General features: G+C 33.8%; 1 protein-coding gene across 15 annotated transcripts in view; it reads left to right on the top strand.

Annotated features, from left to right (window-relative positions):
* Positions 1–13838, top strand: part of LOC6038130 (probable phospholipid-transporting ATPase IA) — a 158512-nt gene that overhangs the window by 95960 nt on the left and 48714 nt on the right. Inside the window, exon 1 of one of the 15 annotated variants that reach the window (XM_038250602.1) lies at positions 5997–6111. The exons of the other annotated variants lie outside the window; for them this stretch is intronic. Coding sequence (XP_038106530.1) covers positions 6063–6111 — 49 coding nt within the window. The 5' untranslated portion in view covers positions 5997–6062. Of the gene's footprint in view, positions 1–5996; positions 6112–13838 lie in introns of those variants that run through there. 15 annotated transcript variants of the gene reach the window in all.

Here is a 13838-nt window from a genome sequence, read left to right as displayed (position 1 = left end):
GTTTTTTTTTGTGTTTTTGAAAAACTTTTGAAATTGCTGTAAACTATCCAGAATACATTGTTATCGCTTATAAATGCATTTAAAGTCAATTAAGTCTTTTTCATACTTTTACCATGGATCGGTACAATTGGGAGTAGCAGTGCGTGGCCGAATGGTTACGCTGTCCGCTTTGTAAGCGGATGATTCTGGGTTCGATTCCCATCTGCTCCAACCTTCCATCGGATGAGGAAGTAAAATGTCGGTTCCGGCCTTGGTTGTTAGGCCGTTAAGTCATTCCAGGTGTAGGAGTCGTTTCCATGCCATAAGTACAAACAACACACCAAACCAAGCCTACTTCGGTGGAATCGCTGGCGACGGTTGGACTCGCAATCCAAAGGTCGTCAGTTCAAACACTGGGGTGGAAGGTTCCTTGGAGTAGAAAGAGGTTTGGGTGCTCTCCCCATTCAAGTCTTCGGACTCCTAGGTTCGAGCAGAAACTTGCAATATAGACCACAAAAGACCCGGGGGTCGTTAATGTGGATGGTTTGATTTTGGTTTGATTCGGTACAATTGGTAAATATTTACATAAATTGGGTACTACAGCCCTACGTCAATTTTTATGTACAACGGTAAAAAACACGAATAAAAACCATTTCTGATCTTTTTTTTTCATTTTAATGCAAAAAAATATATTGACAAGACAACATTTTTTCGATGGATCAACTATGGTTCTTTTCTGTCAAGAAGGACCGTGAGGTTAATTTTTCAAAATAGATTTAAAAATCCATTTCAAACTCTTTGTGGTCGTTCAAAGGGTCATTGTACTCAGAAAAATAAGCTTTATCGCTGTAAACAATAATATCAGCAATCTAAGCTTCATTTTAGGACCCAATTCATTAATATTTTGCACACTTTTGATAGTAGCATAATAGTAATGATGTATAAAGCATTTTGTGGATTTTTCGAAAATTAGGCGTGAAATAAAGTTTGTTAAATTGTTTTATGAACTTTGGTTTTGTCCCTGATTTTTGGGAAAATAAAGAAGAAAAAATAAATCATAACTAAAAATAAAAAAAATTTCATCAGCAAAAAATAATACTGGCGAAATTTTTTCAATTTTGAAAAAAAAATAATTTTTTTTTTAAAATTGGAATATTTAATTTTGGGAGCAAATCGACAAAAGAAGAATTGTTTTTGAAGAATAAAGAAATCTGGAATTCAGAAAAATTTGGAATGTTTTATGAAAGAAGCATTACTCAGCAATTCTCCCCGAATTCCGGAAAATAATTTTATTTGTATTTTTTATTCGGCTTGAACTTTTTGGTACCCTCCATATGAACAAAGAAGCCATACAGCAGCTGTCCATACAAAATGGTACGTAAGTATTCGAAGAACTATTTCTTTTGAAAGAAATTTTTGATCGATTAAAAGTCTTTGGCAGTGTTGTAGGTATTGATGAGAACTTCTCAGAAAAAAAGGTATTAGATTTTTTTACGATTTTAAACTAACTATTTTCACAAAAAAAATGTTTTTAAAATGCTCATTTTTTAAATTTATTTTAATGTTTAAGGGGACAACAACCTGCAGTTTTTGCCGCCGGGATATGATTACAGTCCAGACTCGATTATCCGAAGGCCTTGGAAAAATTTCACTTCGGATCAGCGATGGAAGAATCATCTTCAAAAGAAGATCTTTGAACGTTCATCAAGAGAAAAATTCCGAAAGGAACATGGCTCTCTACTCTCGCGCTCGAAAGATCGGTAAAAGGAATCTTAAAAAATCATCATCTTGATTATTCGTCGGAACATCTTTTTCACTACTACACTTGCAAGTATAACGTCACACGTCGAAAAATGACCTGTCCCTTTTTGTTGATGGACAATGTTTGTAAACAAAGCGAAATTTATCATTTTAGATGGTGCTGACAAGGAAATTCACAAAAAATCATCAACAGATTGATTTTTTTGGAGAAATTCGGGAGCGATTTTCTTGTGCGTGATTTGCCTCCTCTCTCTTTCGCGGGTGAAGAAAGCTCGCAAGCGAAAATGATTTGTTTGCGATTATTCCATCCCTGCTTCGGATAATCGAATAAAAAAAAAAAGTTTTTTCGTTGTCTTATTTTGATTGTTGAGCTTAACCGTATGACCCCTTAACTACGCTAAAGTGATTTAGAATTTTTAAATCAAAGGCCAAAATGGCGGTGAACTATTCAAATTTGACAAAAATGAGGTCGTGGAACTCGAATTTAATGTTAAAAATAAGAAAATTAAAAAAATACGACAAAAAATTAGTTCGTGATTCGGATAATCAAGGCTTCGGATAATCGATTCCGGACTGTTTTTGAAACAAATGTGTGTTTTGGAAGAATAGAAGTCTTACCCAACCTTTTTTTGACTATAGTTTCCAATTCAAAATCTAATTTACAATCGAAAAGTACTTTATTGAAATTTTGATAAAGTGCACCGTTTTTTAGATATGACCGTTTAGAGTTTGACTTTTACTGAAAATTTGAAGTCTATTTTTTTTAATTAGTGTCAATTTGTGACCATTTCTGAACATATTTTTCTCGAAATTTCAGAAAATTTCCTGAAATTTCGTCTTAGAAACATTTCAGATTGGACCTCTTGTTGCTGAGATATAGTGAATAAAAGAAAAATAATTTAAAAAAGGATGCTTTAAAAGTCTTTACCAATCAGCCCCTTATTTTGTGATGATAATGAATTTTTTTTAAACATCTGTGAAATTTTTCGATCTCTCCGAAAAAGAATATTTTGAAAATTTTGAAGCCTTGACTAACATTTTAAAAAAAGCCATTTATATCGTCGCTTGTGTGCTATCTTGTGACACGTCTGCTGTAAAAAGATAGGACGTGTCACAAGATAGCACAAAAGCGACGATATTATGCCCTTTTGAATTGTTGTTCTTGATACTAAAATTTTCAAAATATTTTATTTTTAAGAAAAGTTCAGAAAATTTCCCAAGCGTTTAAAAATGGGGAGTTGATTGGATGCGACTTTGAAAACTTAAATTCCAGTTATTTTTGAGAAGATTATACACACTTCGAAAAAATCGTGTAATTTTCTGTCTTTTTAATGCACATAATTGGAGCGTCATATTAGATATAAAATTACATCTGATTTGGAAATTACACGACCCAAACAAGCAACTGGAACGGTCGTGTAAAATTACATTAAACGCAATCTGATTGGGAGTTATTCTTATTGGAATTGTTTATTTTTTCTTATTGGGAACTTTTGAAGAAACATACAAAACGTTTATGATGAAAAAATTACTTTTATTTGCACAATATTACAATTTACACAAACCCTTTTTGATTTTCACTACCCAAACTATCTGTTTGTGGAACCCGCGGTACCGGATCTTCCCCGGAAGATATTCTCCGCTTGTTCACTGTCTTCTTGGAACCTCTATCCGCATCTGCACAGGTTCCAGCAGCAGACTGACCTGAATAAAACCTGCTTGCCCTCTAGAATTGATCCGATGGCTGATTCTGCACACTCCGGTCACCTCCGGTTGTTTTGATTCGGCTCAGTCTTTGGTTTTGTTGTGGTTGTAGCGGTTCCAACGGAGGTTGCCCGCCGGAACCGCAATCATCAGCGGTCGTTTGAGCTCGGATTGTAACTTTTCTATGGGCGCACAGCTACAGCCAGTGTTATGATCTGGACCTCGGGTTCCGGAACCGTACCGCATGACGGATAATCGGGCGGATGAAGAGCGGTTGATCTGCATCTGCGTACAACAGTCAGAAAAGTTATTTCTTATGGTATTCCACCGGAAAATTTGTTAACTTACCTTAATTAAGCGCTCCTTTTGGTCCTTATGGTGATTGATGAAAGTGTTCAACATTTTTTCGATGATTTTGCGAACTTTTTGCTCAAACGCGCAACATCCGTCCGTCTATCAACAATGGCTGACGTTTGACTGCACGCTGAAGTGGTAAAACTGAATACGCTTAAAATTAGGTCTGATTTGCTGTAAATTTAAATCAAAGAACACGCTCCTGATATGTGCATCAAACATGATTGAATATTACACTTCATAAGACGTAATATTTTGCTTTCTCCGAAAAACTTGAAAATCGCTCCATTTGCGTTGAGGAAGACATAATATTACGCTTTATTCAGGATTACATGCTTTTATTTTAAATTATATTTGCAATTACGTCTAATGTAATATTCATATTTTTTTAGTGTGTGGTAAAACTGAATACGCTTAAAATTAGGTCTGATTTGCTGTAAATTTAAATCAAAGAACACGCTCCTGATATGTGCATCAAACATGATTGAATATTACACTTCATAAGACGTAATATTTTGCTTTCTCCGAAAAACTTGAAAATCGCTCCATTTGCGTTGAGGAAGACATAATATTACGCTTTATTCAGGATTACATGCTTTTATTTTAAATTATATTTGCAATTACGTCTAATGTAATATTCATATTTTTTTAGTGTGATGTAAACATGAAACACAATAGCTTTAAAAAAAACTCTAGAATTTTCCTGTGTATTTTTCTTTTATCCACTGTATCTCAGCAACTAGAGGTCCAATCTTCTTATTTCTCAGACGAAGTTTATTGAAGTTTTCTGAACATTTCGGAAAAAAAATATTTTCAGCTACTATTTAAAATATATATATAAATGCTAATTTTTATTCAAAGTCAAATTTTAAGTGCCCACATCTCGAAAACGGTACACTGTATCAAAATTCATGTAAAGCACTTTTCGATTGCAAATTTGATTTTACTTAAGTAAATAATTGGGTAAGATTTTTAATTTGGGATGGGATAAACAGTTAATGCTTTCTGGTATTTAAATCCCTGTAAAATAAATTTCAACTTTAAATTTAAAGCAAAAACTAAATTGTATCAATGAAAACAAAAACTTTTGAAAAAAAATTCCAAAGAAATGTAACATTCTCCAGAATGTCAACTGTATCAGTGGTTGCTTAGTGAAACAATGATCATGTGTAACAATGGTGTACTATGATTCATGCTAAATACCACAAGAATGACAATAGATCGTTTAAATTAAAACATTGTCTTCATCAAAATCCAACCAACCTCATCAATCCGTAACAAACCTTGCCCCTAAACGAATCTCATCCTTTTGACCAGTTCGCCACGTTCTCCCTCTCACTTTCTCAACCGGGGGAAAAACCTGTCTGTTTCGTTGTATGGGTGGCAGAAAAGTCCTTCACCAGACAGAGCGGCAGTCAGTGGCGAGCACAAATTTTCCCCGTCTGACATTTGACGTCGGAGCTCCTTGCTAGGAAAAAGTGTGTCGACGTCTGTTTTTCTTCCCCCAAAAAGATGGGTGGCCCAGGATTTGCAGCGTTGTCCTGTTTCATCCCAGTGGGCCATTTGTTGTGATTTTCGTCGAGTTTCATGTTTTGATCGGAAGTGAAGTGCGGGAAATTGGTGAAAAGTTGTCGTTTTTTCCAAGCAAAAGAAAAGTGGTGTCAAACTAAGCAAACATATGCTCGGCCCAAAATAGTAGACGAGTTCAAAGGCCCAGATTTTGTCGTCCAGAGAGGTGGAAATCGAAACACCAAAGGAAAACAACACCACCACCCGTGAAAATCGTGACAAAACGGTGACGGCAGCGAAAGTTATGATCGATTCAAGTTGGGCTGGAAAAAAGTTGTGCTTCTGCAGGTCGTCGGTGGTGAGTCTGTCCGTGTTTGTACAAATCAATTACCACCAAGAGTGCAAGGAAAAATAGGGCGCGGTATGAAGTGATACTCGACTTTAAAGTTGCAGAGGGAGTTTGGAGTGGTGTTGTGACGCTGGAAAAGTTTTTACGTGGCGAGGGAAAGTGAGAAACGAAGTTAACAACACAACACAAAAATGTCACTTTAGTGGAGTTTGTTCGCGTGTCACGCATGGAAAAATCAAGAAAAGAAAAAGCGTCACTTTTAAAAAAGAAAGCTGCAACGCAAAATCTGTGACGATTTCAGGATAAAACACGAAACAAACGCAAGGATTATCAAAACTGCGACACAGCTGTGAATCAACCTTCTTGTTTTTGAGGCTTCTGAGAGGAGGACAAGAAACAAGAAGATATGGCCTTCAATACCATGTATCGAGCGCTGAGACTGCGTCTTGTAAATCGTAAGAAATGTTGCTGTTACTTTTTTTTCTTTGAAATTTTTACTGCGTCTCGTAGGAGAGGGGGAATTTCAGTCCCCTTTGATGATCTGCAATTTTGGTTGTTATCTTTTCTAATGATGTTCTTTATTTTTAACACTGTTTGACTGCTTATAATGTGATTTTTGTTTTTGTAATTTCTAGGTTTGTCGGACTTTTTAATCTTTTTTTTTCCCAGATAAAACTGTTTCTTAAACAAATTGGAAAAAAGACATTTCAAACAGGTGCACTTTTCAAAATGTCTTAAATGAGTGTTGTTAGCCTTTCCAAAAAGAAACTTTTGATTTAGATTTTTTCATGATCTCGGAAATCGAGTCTATTTTAATTGAAATTTCACAAAAGATTCATGGTTTTCATTTAAAATCTAACCAAAATTTTCCAAGAAACACCGAGTAGAAAATGTAGAGCTAAAAAGGGAACGGTATTTATTTCCATCGTGCACCTAAAGTTGGCATATCACAACGGACGATTACAGCAGGCATATTGACGGACGATTACAGCTTCTTTAAAGCGGTTTAAACCCATATCTATAAATCAAATGCTTAACCCTCTACAGCCCAAACTTTTTTTTGCGATTTTTTTTTATTTTTCTCACGTTGTTATGATCAACTTTATTTCTACGAAAAACTTTACTTCTCTCGTTTTATGTTTTTCTTGTTTTATTTTTAGTATTTTAATTTGCATTTATCATGTTTAGTTTAGCTTTGTTTTTGGTAGAGTTTGGCCTCTTCTTCTACTACCCCTATCATTAAATTTTGACTTTCTTATTTTTTCTTGTTTTTACAGTCACTTTTAAATGTTTGCTTGTTTTTCACATTTTCCAAAGTTTACCCCAGAAAAAATGATATATTTAAAAACATCATTCAAACTTCAAAAATTTTCATAAATTTTAAAAGTTTTTCTTTCCAATGATTTTAATGATCAAAAATTAGTTGAAAATTGATTTTTGACGATTTTATAGATCGAAGCCCGTCTAGAGGCTTTTCTCAGCTTTTCCATATATTTTTGTAGAGATGAGTAATTTTTGGGATTTTTTCAAATCATTTGCATTGATTTCCATACATCACAACCTCAGTTGACATGGAATCATCCATTAGGGCTCGTGCATAGGCCACAAAAAAAAATAATTGTTAAATATTTTGAAAAAAAATTGACCACAGACAGGGCCGTAGGTTTGGCCTCTGAACTAAAGTAAAACAATTTAACTGAAAATGTTGTACTTAACAGTTTATATCAAGAGTTTTTTTCATAGGTCCTATAAACATATGAAAGACAATAGTTTATAGGACCCTTTCAAATAAAATTCTAGATATGGACTCAAAACGGCAAAAGATGAATGTGGGGGGAGAGGCAAAAATTTACAGAAAAGTATCCACGGAGTTTATGGATGGTCCCTATCGAATTTGTCCTTTTTGATATTGTGAAACTTATATAACTTTTTGAAAGAAAACATTAAAAATCGATATTTTTTTTTAATCTAAGACATTTTTGTAATTTTTTGCAGTTTTTCAACTATTTCGTTGTTCAGTATTTGTTCGGTAACTGAGCTGAGAAGCTGGGATGCCAGATGCACAGATTTATCTGTGTTTAACAGATATTTGAGATTACTTTTTTTTAGTCGCTCAGACTTATAATATTTTCCATTAAATAAACATTTTGTGAAAATATCAAGCAACAGATATTTTGTTAATCCCTAAATGTTTGTAAAATAATTTTCTGGTGGATTTTAATGATCGTAAATTGATTTATTTGAATTTTAGGCAAGCGCAGAGGCATACACAGACTTTTTACCAAATCATTTGGCATCCCTGCTGTAAAGGTAGCCTACCCAAGTAACAAGCAAGATGCTTCAACTTCTTAGCAGGTTTTATAAAAGATTTAAAATTTGCTACTCGGTTTTGTGAAGATCTTGAACAAAACTTTAAAGATTTACGATAGAAATATCTTTAAAGTATCTTCAAGAGTACTTTAGAAGCATGGCCCATAGTTTTATATCACACTTCGTTGTTTGACTTGAAGTTATCCCAGAGAGGTTATTTTTAAGACCATTTTACATCTATAGTTACCAATGCACAAGATTTTACCAATAAAATGTGATAATGAAAATTTGTCGAATCAGTTTTTCATGTTTCTTTTAATAATTACTTAAAATTACAATGTTTTTTTTTAATTTATTGAACTTGATTTTTGCATTCCCTCGGTCGTTTTCGTTTGTTATTGTTATTTGACGTTTCTCTTTTTTTTTAAGTGGACTGCAGACTAGTTAAGTAGTCATCGATCGCCCTATTGAAATCAGCCCAGTTAAACATCGCCCAGTAACCGAACAAGAACTAGATTGAGCATTTTCTGATAACTTTTAAGCACGATACTTTTGATAAAGGACAATACTTTAGACTTAAGGAGGTATTAGACTATGACAAAGAAACAAACAAACTCTCACTTTTTCGTTTTGGCGTAGTGCAACATTTCCTTTAATTTTGTCAACTCTGGTATCAACAAAATAAGTTATTTGATACAGAATTATACAAATATCTGACAAAATAAAGAAAAAGAATGGAGAATATATAATTTAATAATTCAAACATAACTTAATAACATTTACCTGATATTGTCAAGTTTTATGGAGAGATACATATTTTATTTATCTAACGCATTCCGTGCTCGTCATTTGGTTTTAAATTGGATTTGTTTTGAATTTTTTTTAAGTAATTGATATTTTTATAAATTTATTAGTTTTTTGTCAAAATATGAATTGAAAATTTAAAATATATTTTTCTTGAATTTTTATCCTGTTTTTGATTTGAACGATATATGTTATTGAGGAGATACGACATTCAATGATTATTCTTTAAATCTTCAATCTAATCCAATGAGGCAATAGGCTTCTTTGACATTTTTTTTACATTTCCACAATTTTTTTAAATAAAAATCGCCATTTTGACACTTTGGCAAAATTTTAAGATTCAATGAAAAACATTCGAATTTTGTTGGGGTGGTACCATGCACTTTTACCTCAGACTATCCATGGCAAATTTTAATTCACCAAAGCTCATTTGGATGCGTTTGACAGTTGCTTGAAACTATGTGCACGCACATAGGGTTAGCAGGTAAAATTTGAGAAAATCTGGGCAAGCGCTGAAAATAATCTGGCAGACAAAAATTCACTAGATGGTTGCATTTTTACATAGCTGTTTCATTATTACTCGAAACGCACTTTGAAAATATGACCTTTTTTTTACAACGGAAAACCCTATAATAAAGAATAGTGTAATTTTTTGGCTAACAAATAATTCAAAGTTGACTGAAAACTAAATATCTGTCAAAATCTGGAACAGATAAAGGTTAATCTTTATACTGTCAGACAATTGAAAAAAACTGACATTTCTAGATTGATCTTGACAATTTTGCACGCATACTAGCATAAATTTCGTAGGCGTGCGCGCGTTCACAACTAGATGGCTGTAGTGAGGAGTGTAAAAATGTTCAATGATTGACGTCTGTTTGTCCGTGCCTTTTTCTTAAAAATATTTAAGTTTTTCCATTATAAATATCTCAAGTTTCAATATCCCCGAGATATTTAAGTTTTTTTATTGCACCTTCTAACCTTAAAATAATAAGCTATTCATAAAGATTTTTTGTTTTTAATGATCTAAAAGTCTCCAATCTTTGACCCTGTGAACAGGGTAATGCATTTTGGAAAAAAAAATAATTGTAACATAATAATAATTGATTTTTTATATTGAACATCATTTCTACACGTCCCTTCCTTTAGTCCGGAAAAACTGGTCAACGTAAGAAAATCAAAGAGTTCCGGCTTCAGAGGAGGTGTGTACCTACTTATCATACCTACAACCGCTGTGGTAATTGCCATCCTGTGCGTCATAAATAGTATGGCCCCACCTTAATTTATTCCTGCCAAAGGGGTGTTTTTAACCACCGTATTAAAACATATCGCGCGTACATTGTTACTCGAGTTTTCCTCACGTTACTTGCTACATTATTTTTTTTTTGTCTAAAATTAGTCCAACTCACGTGCACTAGTTGAATTAATCAATGTTGCATCCCATGTTTCATGCTGCTGCTACTTTGTTATGCTGTTTGTTGAAAGGACTACAAAACGCGATGCTATTTTTACGCGTTTCATATTCTGCTGGAGCCATAATTTCCATTTAAGGACTTTATTTTCTACTGGGAAAAAGTGGACATGAAATATTGCTGTCTGAAAACCTAGCAGGGTTATGACTTTTCTAGCATTAAGTTTGATGAAATTCTTAGAAGTTATTTTTTATGAATTATGAAAACAATCTTATTTTTTACAAAATCTGTTTTTTTTTTTGCATCCTGCATCGTTCGTCCTTTCAACAGAGAGCCCCCTTAACGACCATATCGTCATCACCGCCAAGAAACGACCCCTCGGTGGAGAATGTGATGCTGTCCGTTCGTCCGGAACACTCGCACACACCAACCTGCCTATAGGTGCTGTTGTGTTGCGCTTGGCTTCCGTTTCCGGTGCCGGAGTCGTCTGTGCCGGGCCACTTGCCAACTCCGTCCTTGGTAAAGAGCCTGACCTGGCTCGGCCCAAGGGAAGGAGCAATTTTAAATTTTACCAAATCAAGGATGCCCCCCACCAAGCAGAGGCAAGGCAGTGGAGGAAGACAAGGTATTCTTGTTGTACGGTTTGTACCGTTCGCGGCGTTTGAAGGTCCTGCCAGTCCGCAAAGGTACGAGCACACGAGAATATCGATCTGGACCGCGGGGATGGCCTCTTGCGAAGCGGATGCGTGTGGCCAAGTTTTAGCAAACTTTTTTTGCTAGGATTTGTGGAAGGAAAATTTCAATGTTTTTTGAACTCGCCTTAAATTAAATCCACAAATACCAATTAGTTTATTCCGGATACGTCAAGAGTTAATCAATTTTGCAAAAAATATCTAGAGATGGTTTCAAGCTTTTCTGCTTGAGCGGAACGCGAATATGTTAATTGAACTGTCTATTTCGGGTAGCAGTGCTAATCAAGTGAACAAACTTGGGTCGTGTGACATCTCAACTTAGACGAGACATGTGAATTATTTATTAACACTTTGAATCTGCCAAAAAAAAACCTTACTTGAGTGTTCAAGTAATCATCTTCATTTTGCTTCACAATTTTTCGAATCATTTGAATGTAAATGCAAGCGCATCAAATTTCTAAAATTGCACATTAACTAAAAGGTTTTTTTTTTTGACAAAAATATGGAACTGATGTTGTTTTTTTTTTGACCAGAATATTACTTAGGGGCCATTCATAAACCACGTTAACACTTTTTTGGAAATAATTTACCCCATTTTCTTCTAAAATACCTACATGGTTTTTGGATGGCCTCTTATAAAATGTTGAAAAATGATTATGGATTAGTAAAAGTTTTTTAGTTTATTTGTTTTTCTCAAAGAAAAAATGTCTGAAATCGAGTTTACAATACATCGTCCACTGAGATTTAGTGTTGAAAACTATTTATTTCTAAATTTTCATTCTTTGCAAGGCCATATCTCATTTTAAAAAAGAAGAGAATTATCGAATCTAGTTGAAAATATATGTTTCAAAGATGATTGAAAATAAACACTACTTTGACAAATTTTATAAAAGATTTTTTTTTCGAAGATCTTATGCTCAAATTGGTTATAACCTGAATGAGGCTCACTTCATCAATATTTCAAAAAGTACTTTTCAATGCAAATGTCGAGCGTTTTAAGAAACTTTGCAAAAATTCCATATTTTCTTAAAATCATACTTGGCCGAATTTAAAATTTAAGATTTTTTTACCGTGTTCTATTTTTTTCTCAATATTCAAAATCAGCTTTTTCAAAAACATCAAATCGGTCAGAAAATTCCTTCTCCAGATTATCCAATATTTTGATAGCACTTTTGTATGCCCCCAAATTTGTATGGAGAAACCAATGCACAGTGGTCCAGATCGCAAAATCAAGTGGAAAAGGGATTTTACCAAAAATTGTGAAGTTTTGGAGCTTTGGTGTGTGTGTGTGTGTGGTCCAATCCAATACCCGCTAACCGGTAGCGAAATTATGGGAAAGTATAATTTGTATCAGACTTTGTATATGCCGAATGCTGATACAACTTATCTCAGTCCCGGGTATTAGGTGGTGATAGCCCTCGCGCTGCTTCCAACGACCCATTTCAGAATGGCAGAGATCCTAGCGGCCCGCCTTTACATAGAAGCAAGCACCAGACGGATCCTTGATCTATAGATATATCTTAAGACTCCCAATCCCTTCAGGCAAATCAGGGATCAGAGCGTATTTAATATGAGAAGAATACAACATGTTTTATAACCTTCAGATGGCCGACTGGTTAGATTCTCAGAACATCAATCCGAAGGTGTGAGTTCGAATCCCACATGATTCAAGTTTCGTTTTTGTTCATATTCAAAGTTCCAATTCCTGATTCCAAATTTCAAAGGTACCGACCGGGATTTGATCCCTGAACCTTCTGCTTGTGAGGCAGAAGCCGTAACCATTAAGCCACGGAGCCGATTGAAGTTTTGGAGCTTTGGTGCCTTCAAAAGAGTTGTTGCGAATGGAATGGGGCAACTTTTGGTTTGGTTTGAATTAGAATGGTTCACGATTAGGGTGATTCTGAAAATCTAACTTTTCAGGAATATTTTTGAGATTTTTTTCTTCTTCCAGAAAGTTGTTAGGCTTGCCAATCCAAGCAACTTTGTCGAAGACACCAAAATTTTATCTCGTAATATATCAAAAATCAGTTTTTTTAATGCACAAAAAAACACTCATTTTCAATATTTGAAAAGACAATTTGGACTCAAGGGTCAAAAGTTAAAGCCATTTGAAGGTAAAAAAGATGCAAATTTAAAACCTAAATATCTCGATAAAAAATTGTAAAATGCTATAAACCACTCATTTAAAAATGATGCAAAAATTATTTTCGATGTTTTCCAAAATTTATTTGTTTTTTTAAATAAATTGACAACACTGCCAATTACGGTTTGCTCATAATAGGCTAAACCTTAAAAAAAATCCTCTTAATCTATTATGATAAGAAAAGTAACTTTCATATAAACATTTAAAAAAAAGTTTGTTTTCAAATCAATTGTTTTTGTGACAAACATTGTACAAAAAAATAGTTGAATATTTTTTTAAATGTTTCATATTTTCACGATTTGTCCTTACTCAAACTTATATCCTTGTTATAATGAAGACATCAAATCAATCCGAAATTTGGTTCTTAAGTTACTGTTTTTTTGTCTACTAAATTGACCGATTTCACGACATTTTAATCTTTGTGTTTTTTTATAAGCCTAAAACTAAAGCCAAATGCTTCCTTACAATTTTGGCAGCTGTCCATACAAAAATGGTATGTTCATATTCAAATTTCTGTATCATGGAAAGGAATTTTCTGATCGATTTGATGTCTTCGGCAAAGTTGTAGGTATGGTTAAGGACAATTCAGAGAAAAATATAGAAACACTCTTTAAAAATGACATTTATTTTGGCTATCTTTTTATCACTAAATGTTGAACTCTCGAAATCTTTTTTTTTAAATCTTTTAAATCACAGTAAAGTACTGGAAAATATTGCTGCCGAGTAATGAATTTTTGAAGGAATATTGAACTTTAAGTAAATTATTTTAAAGTTTTTAATTTATTTATTTTTTCGACAATTTCACAAATGATTTATTTTTT

This window comes from Culex quinquefasciatus, chromosome 2 (genome assembly GCF_015732765.1).
Source record: "Culex quinquefasciatus strain JHB chromosome 2, VPISU_Cqui_1.0_pri_paternal, whole genome shotgun sequence".
Taxonomy (NCBI): Eukaryota; Metazoa; Arthropoda; class Insecta; order Diptera; family Culicidae; genus Culex; species Culex quinquefasciatus.
Note: the sequence above shows the minus strand (reverse complement) of the source record. Positions and strands in the feature narration are given on the sequence as shown.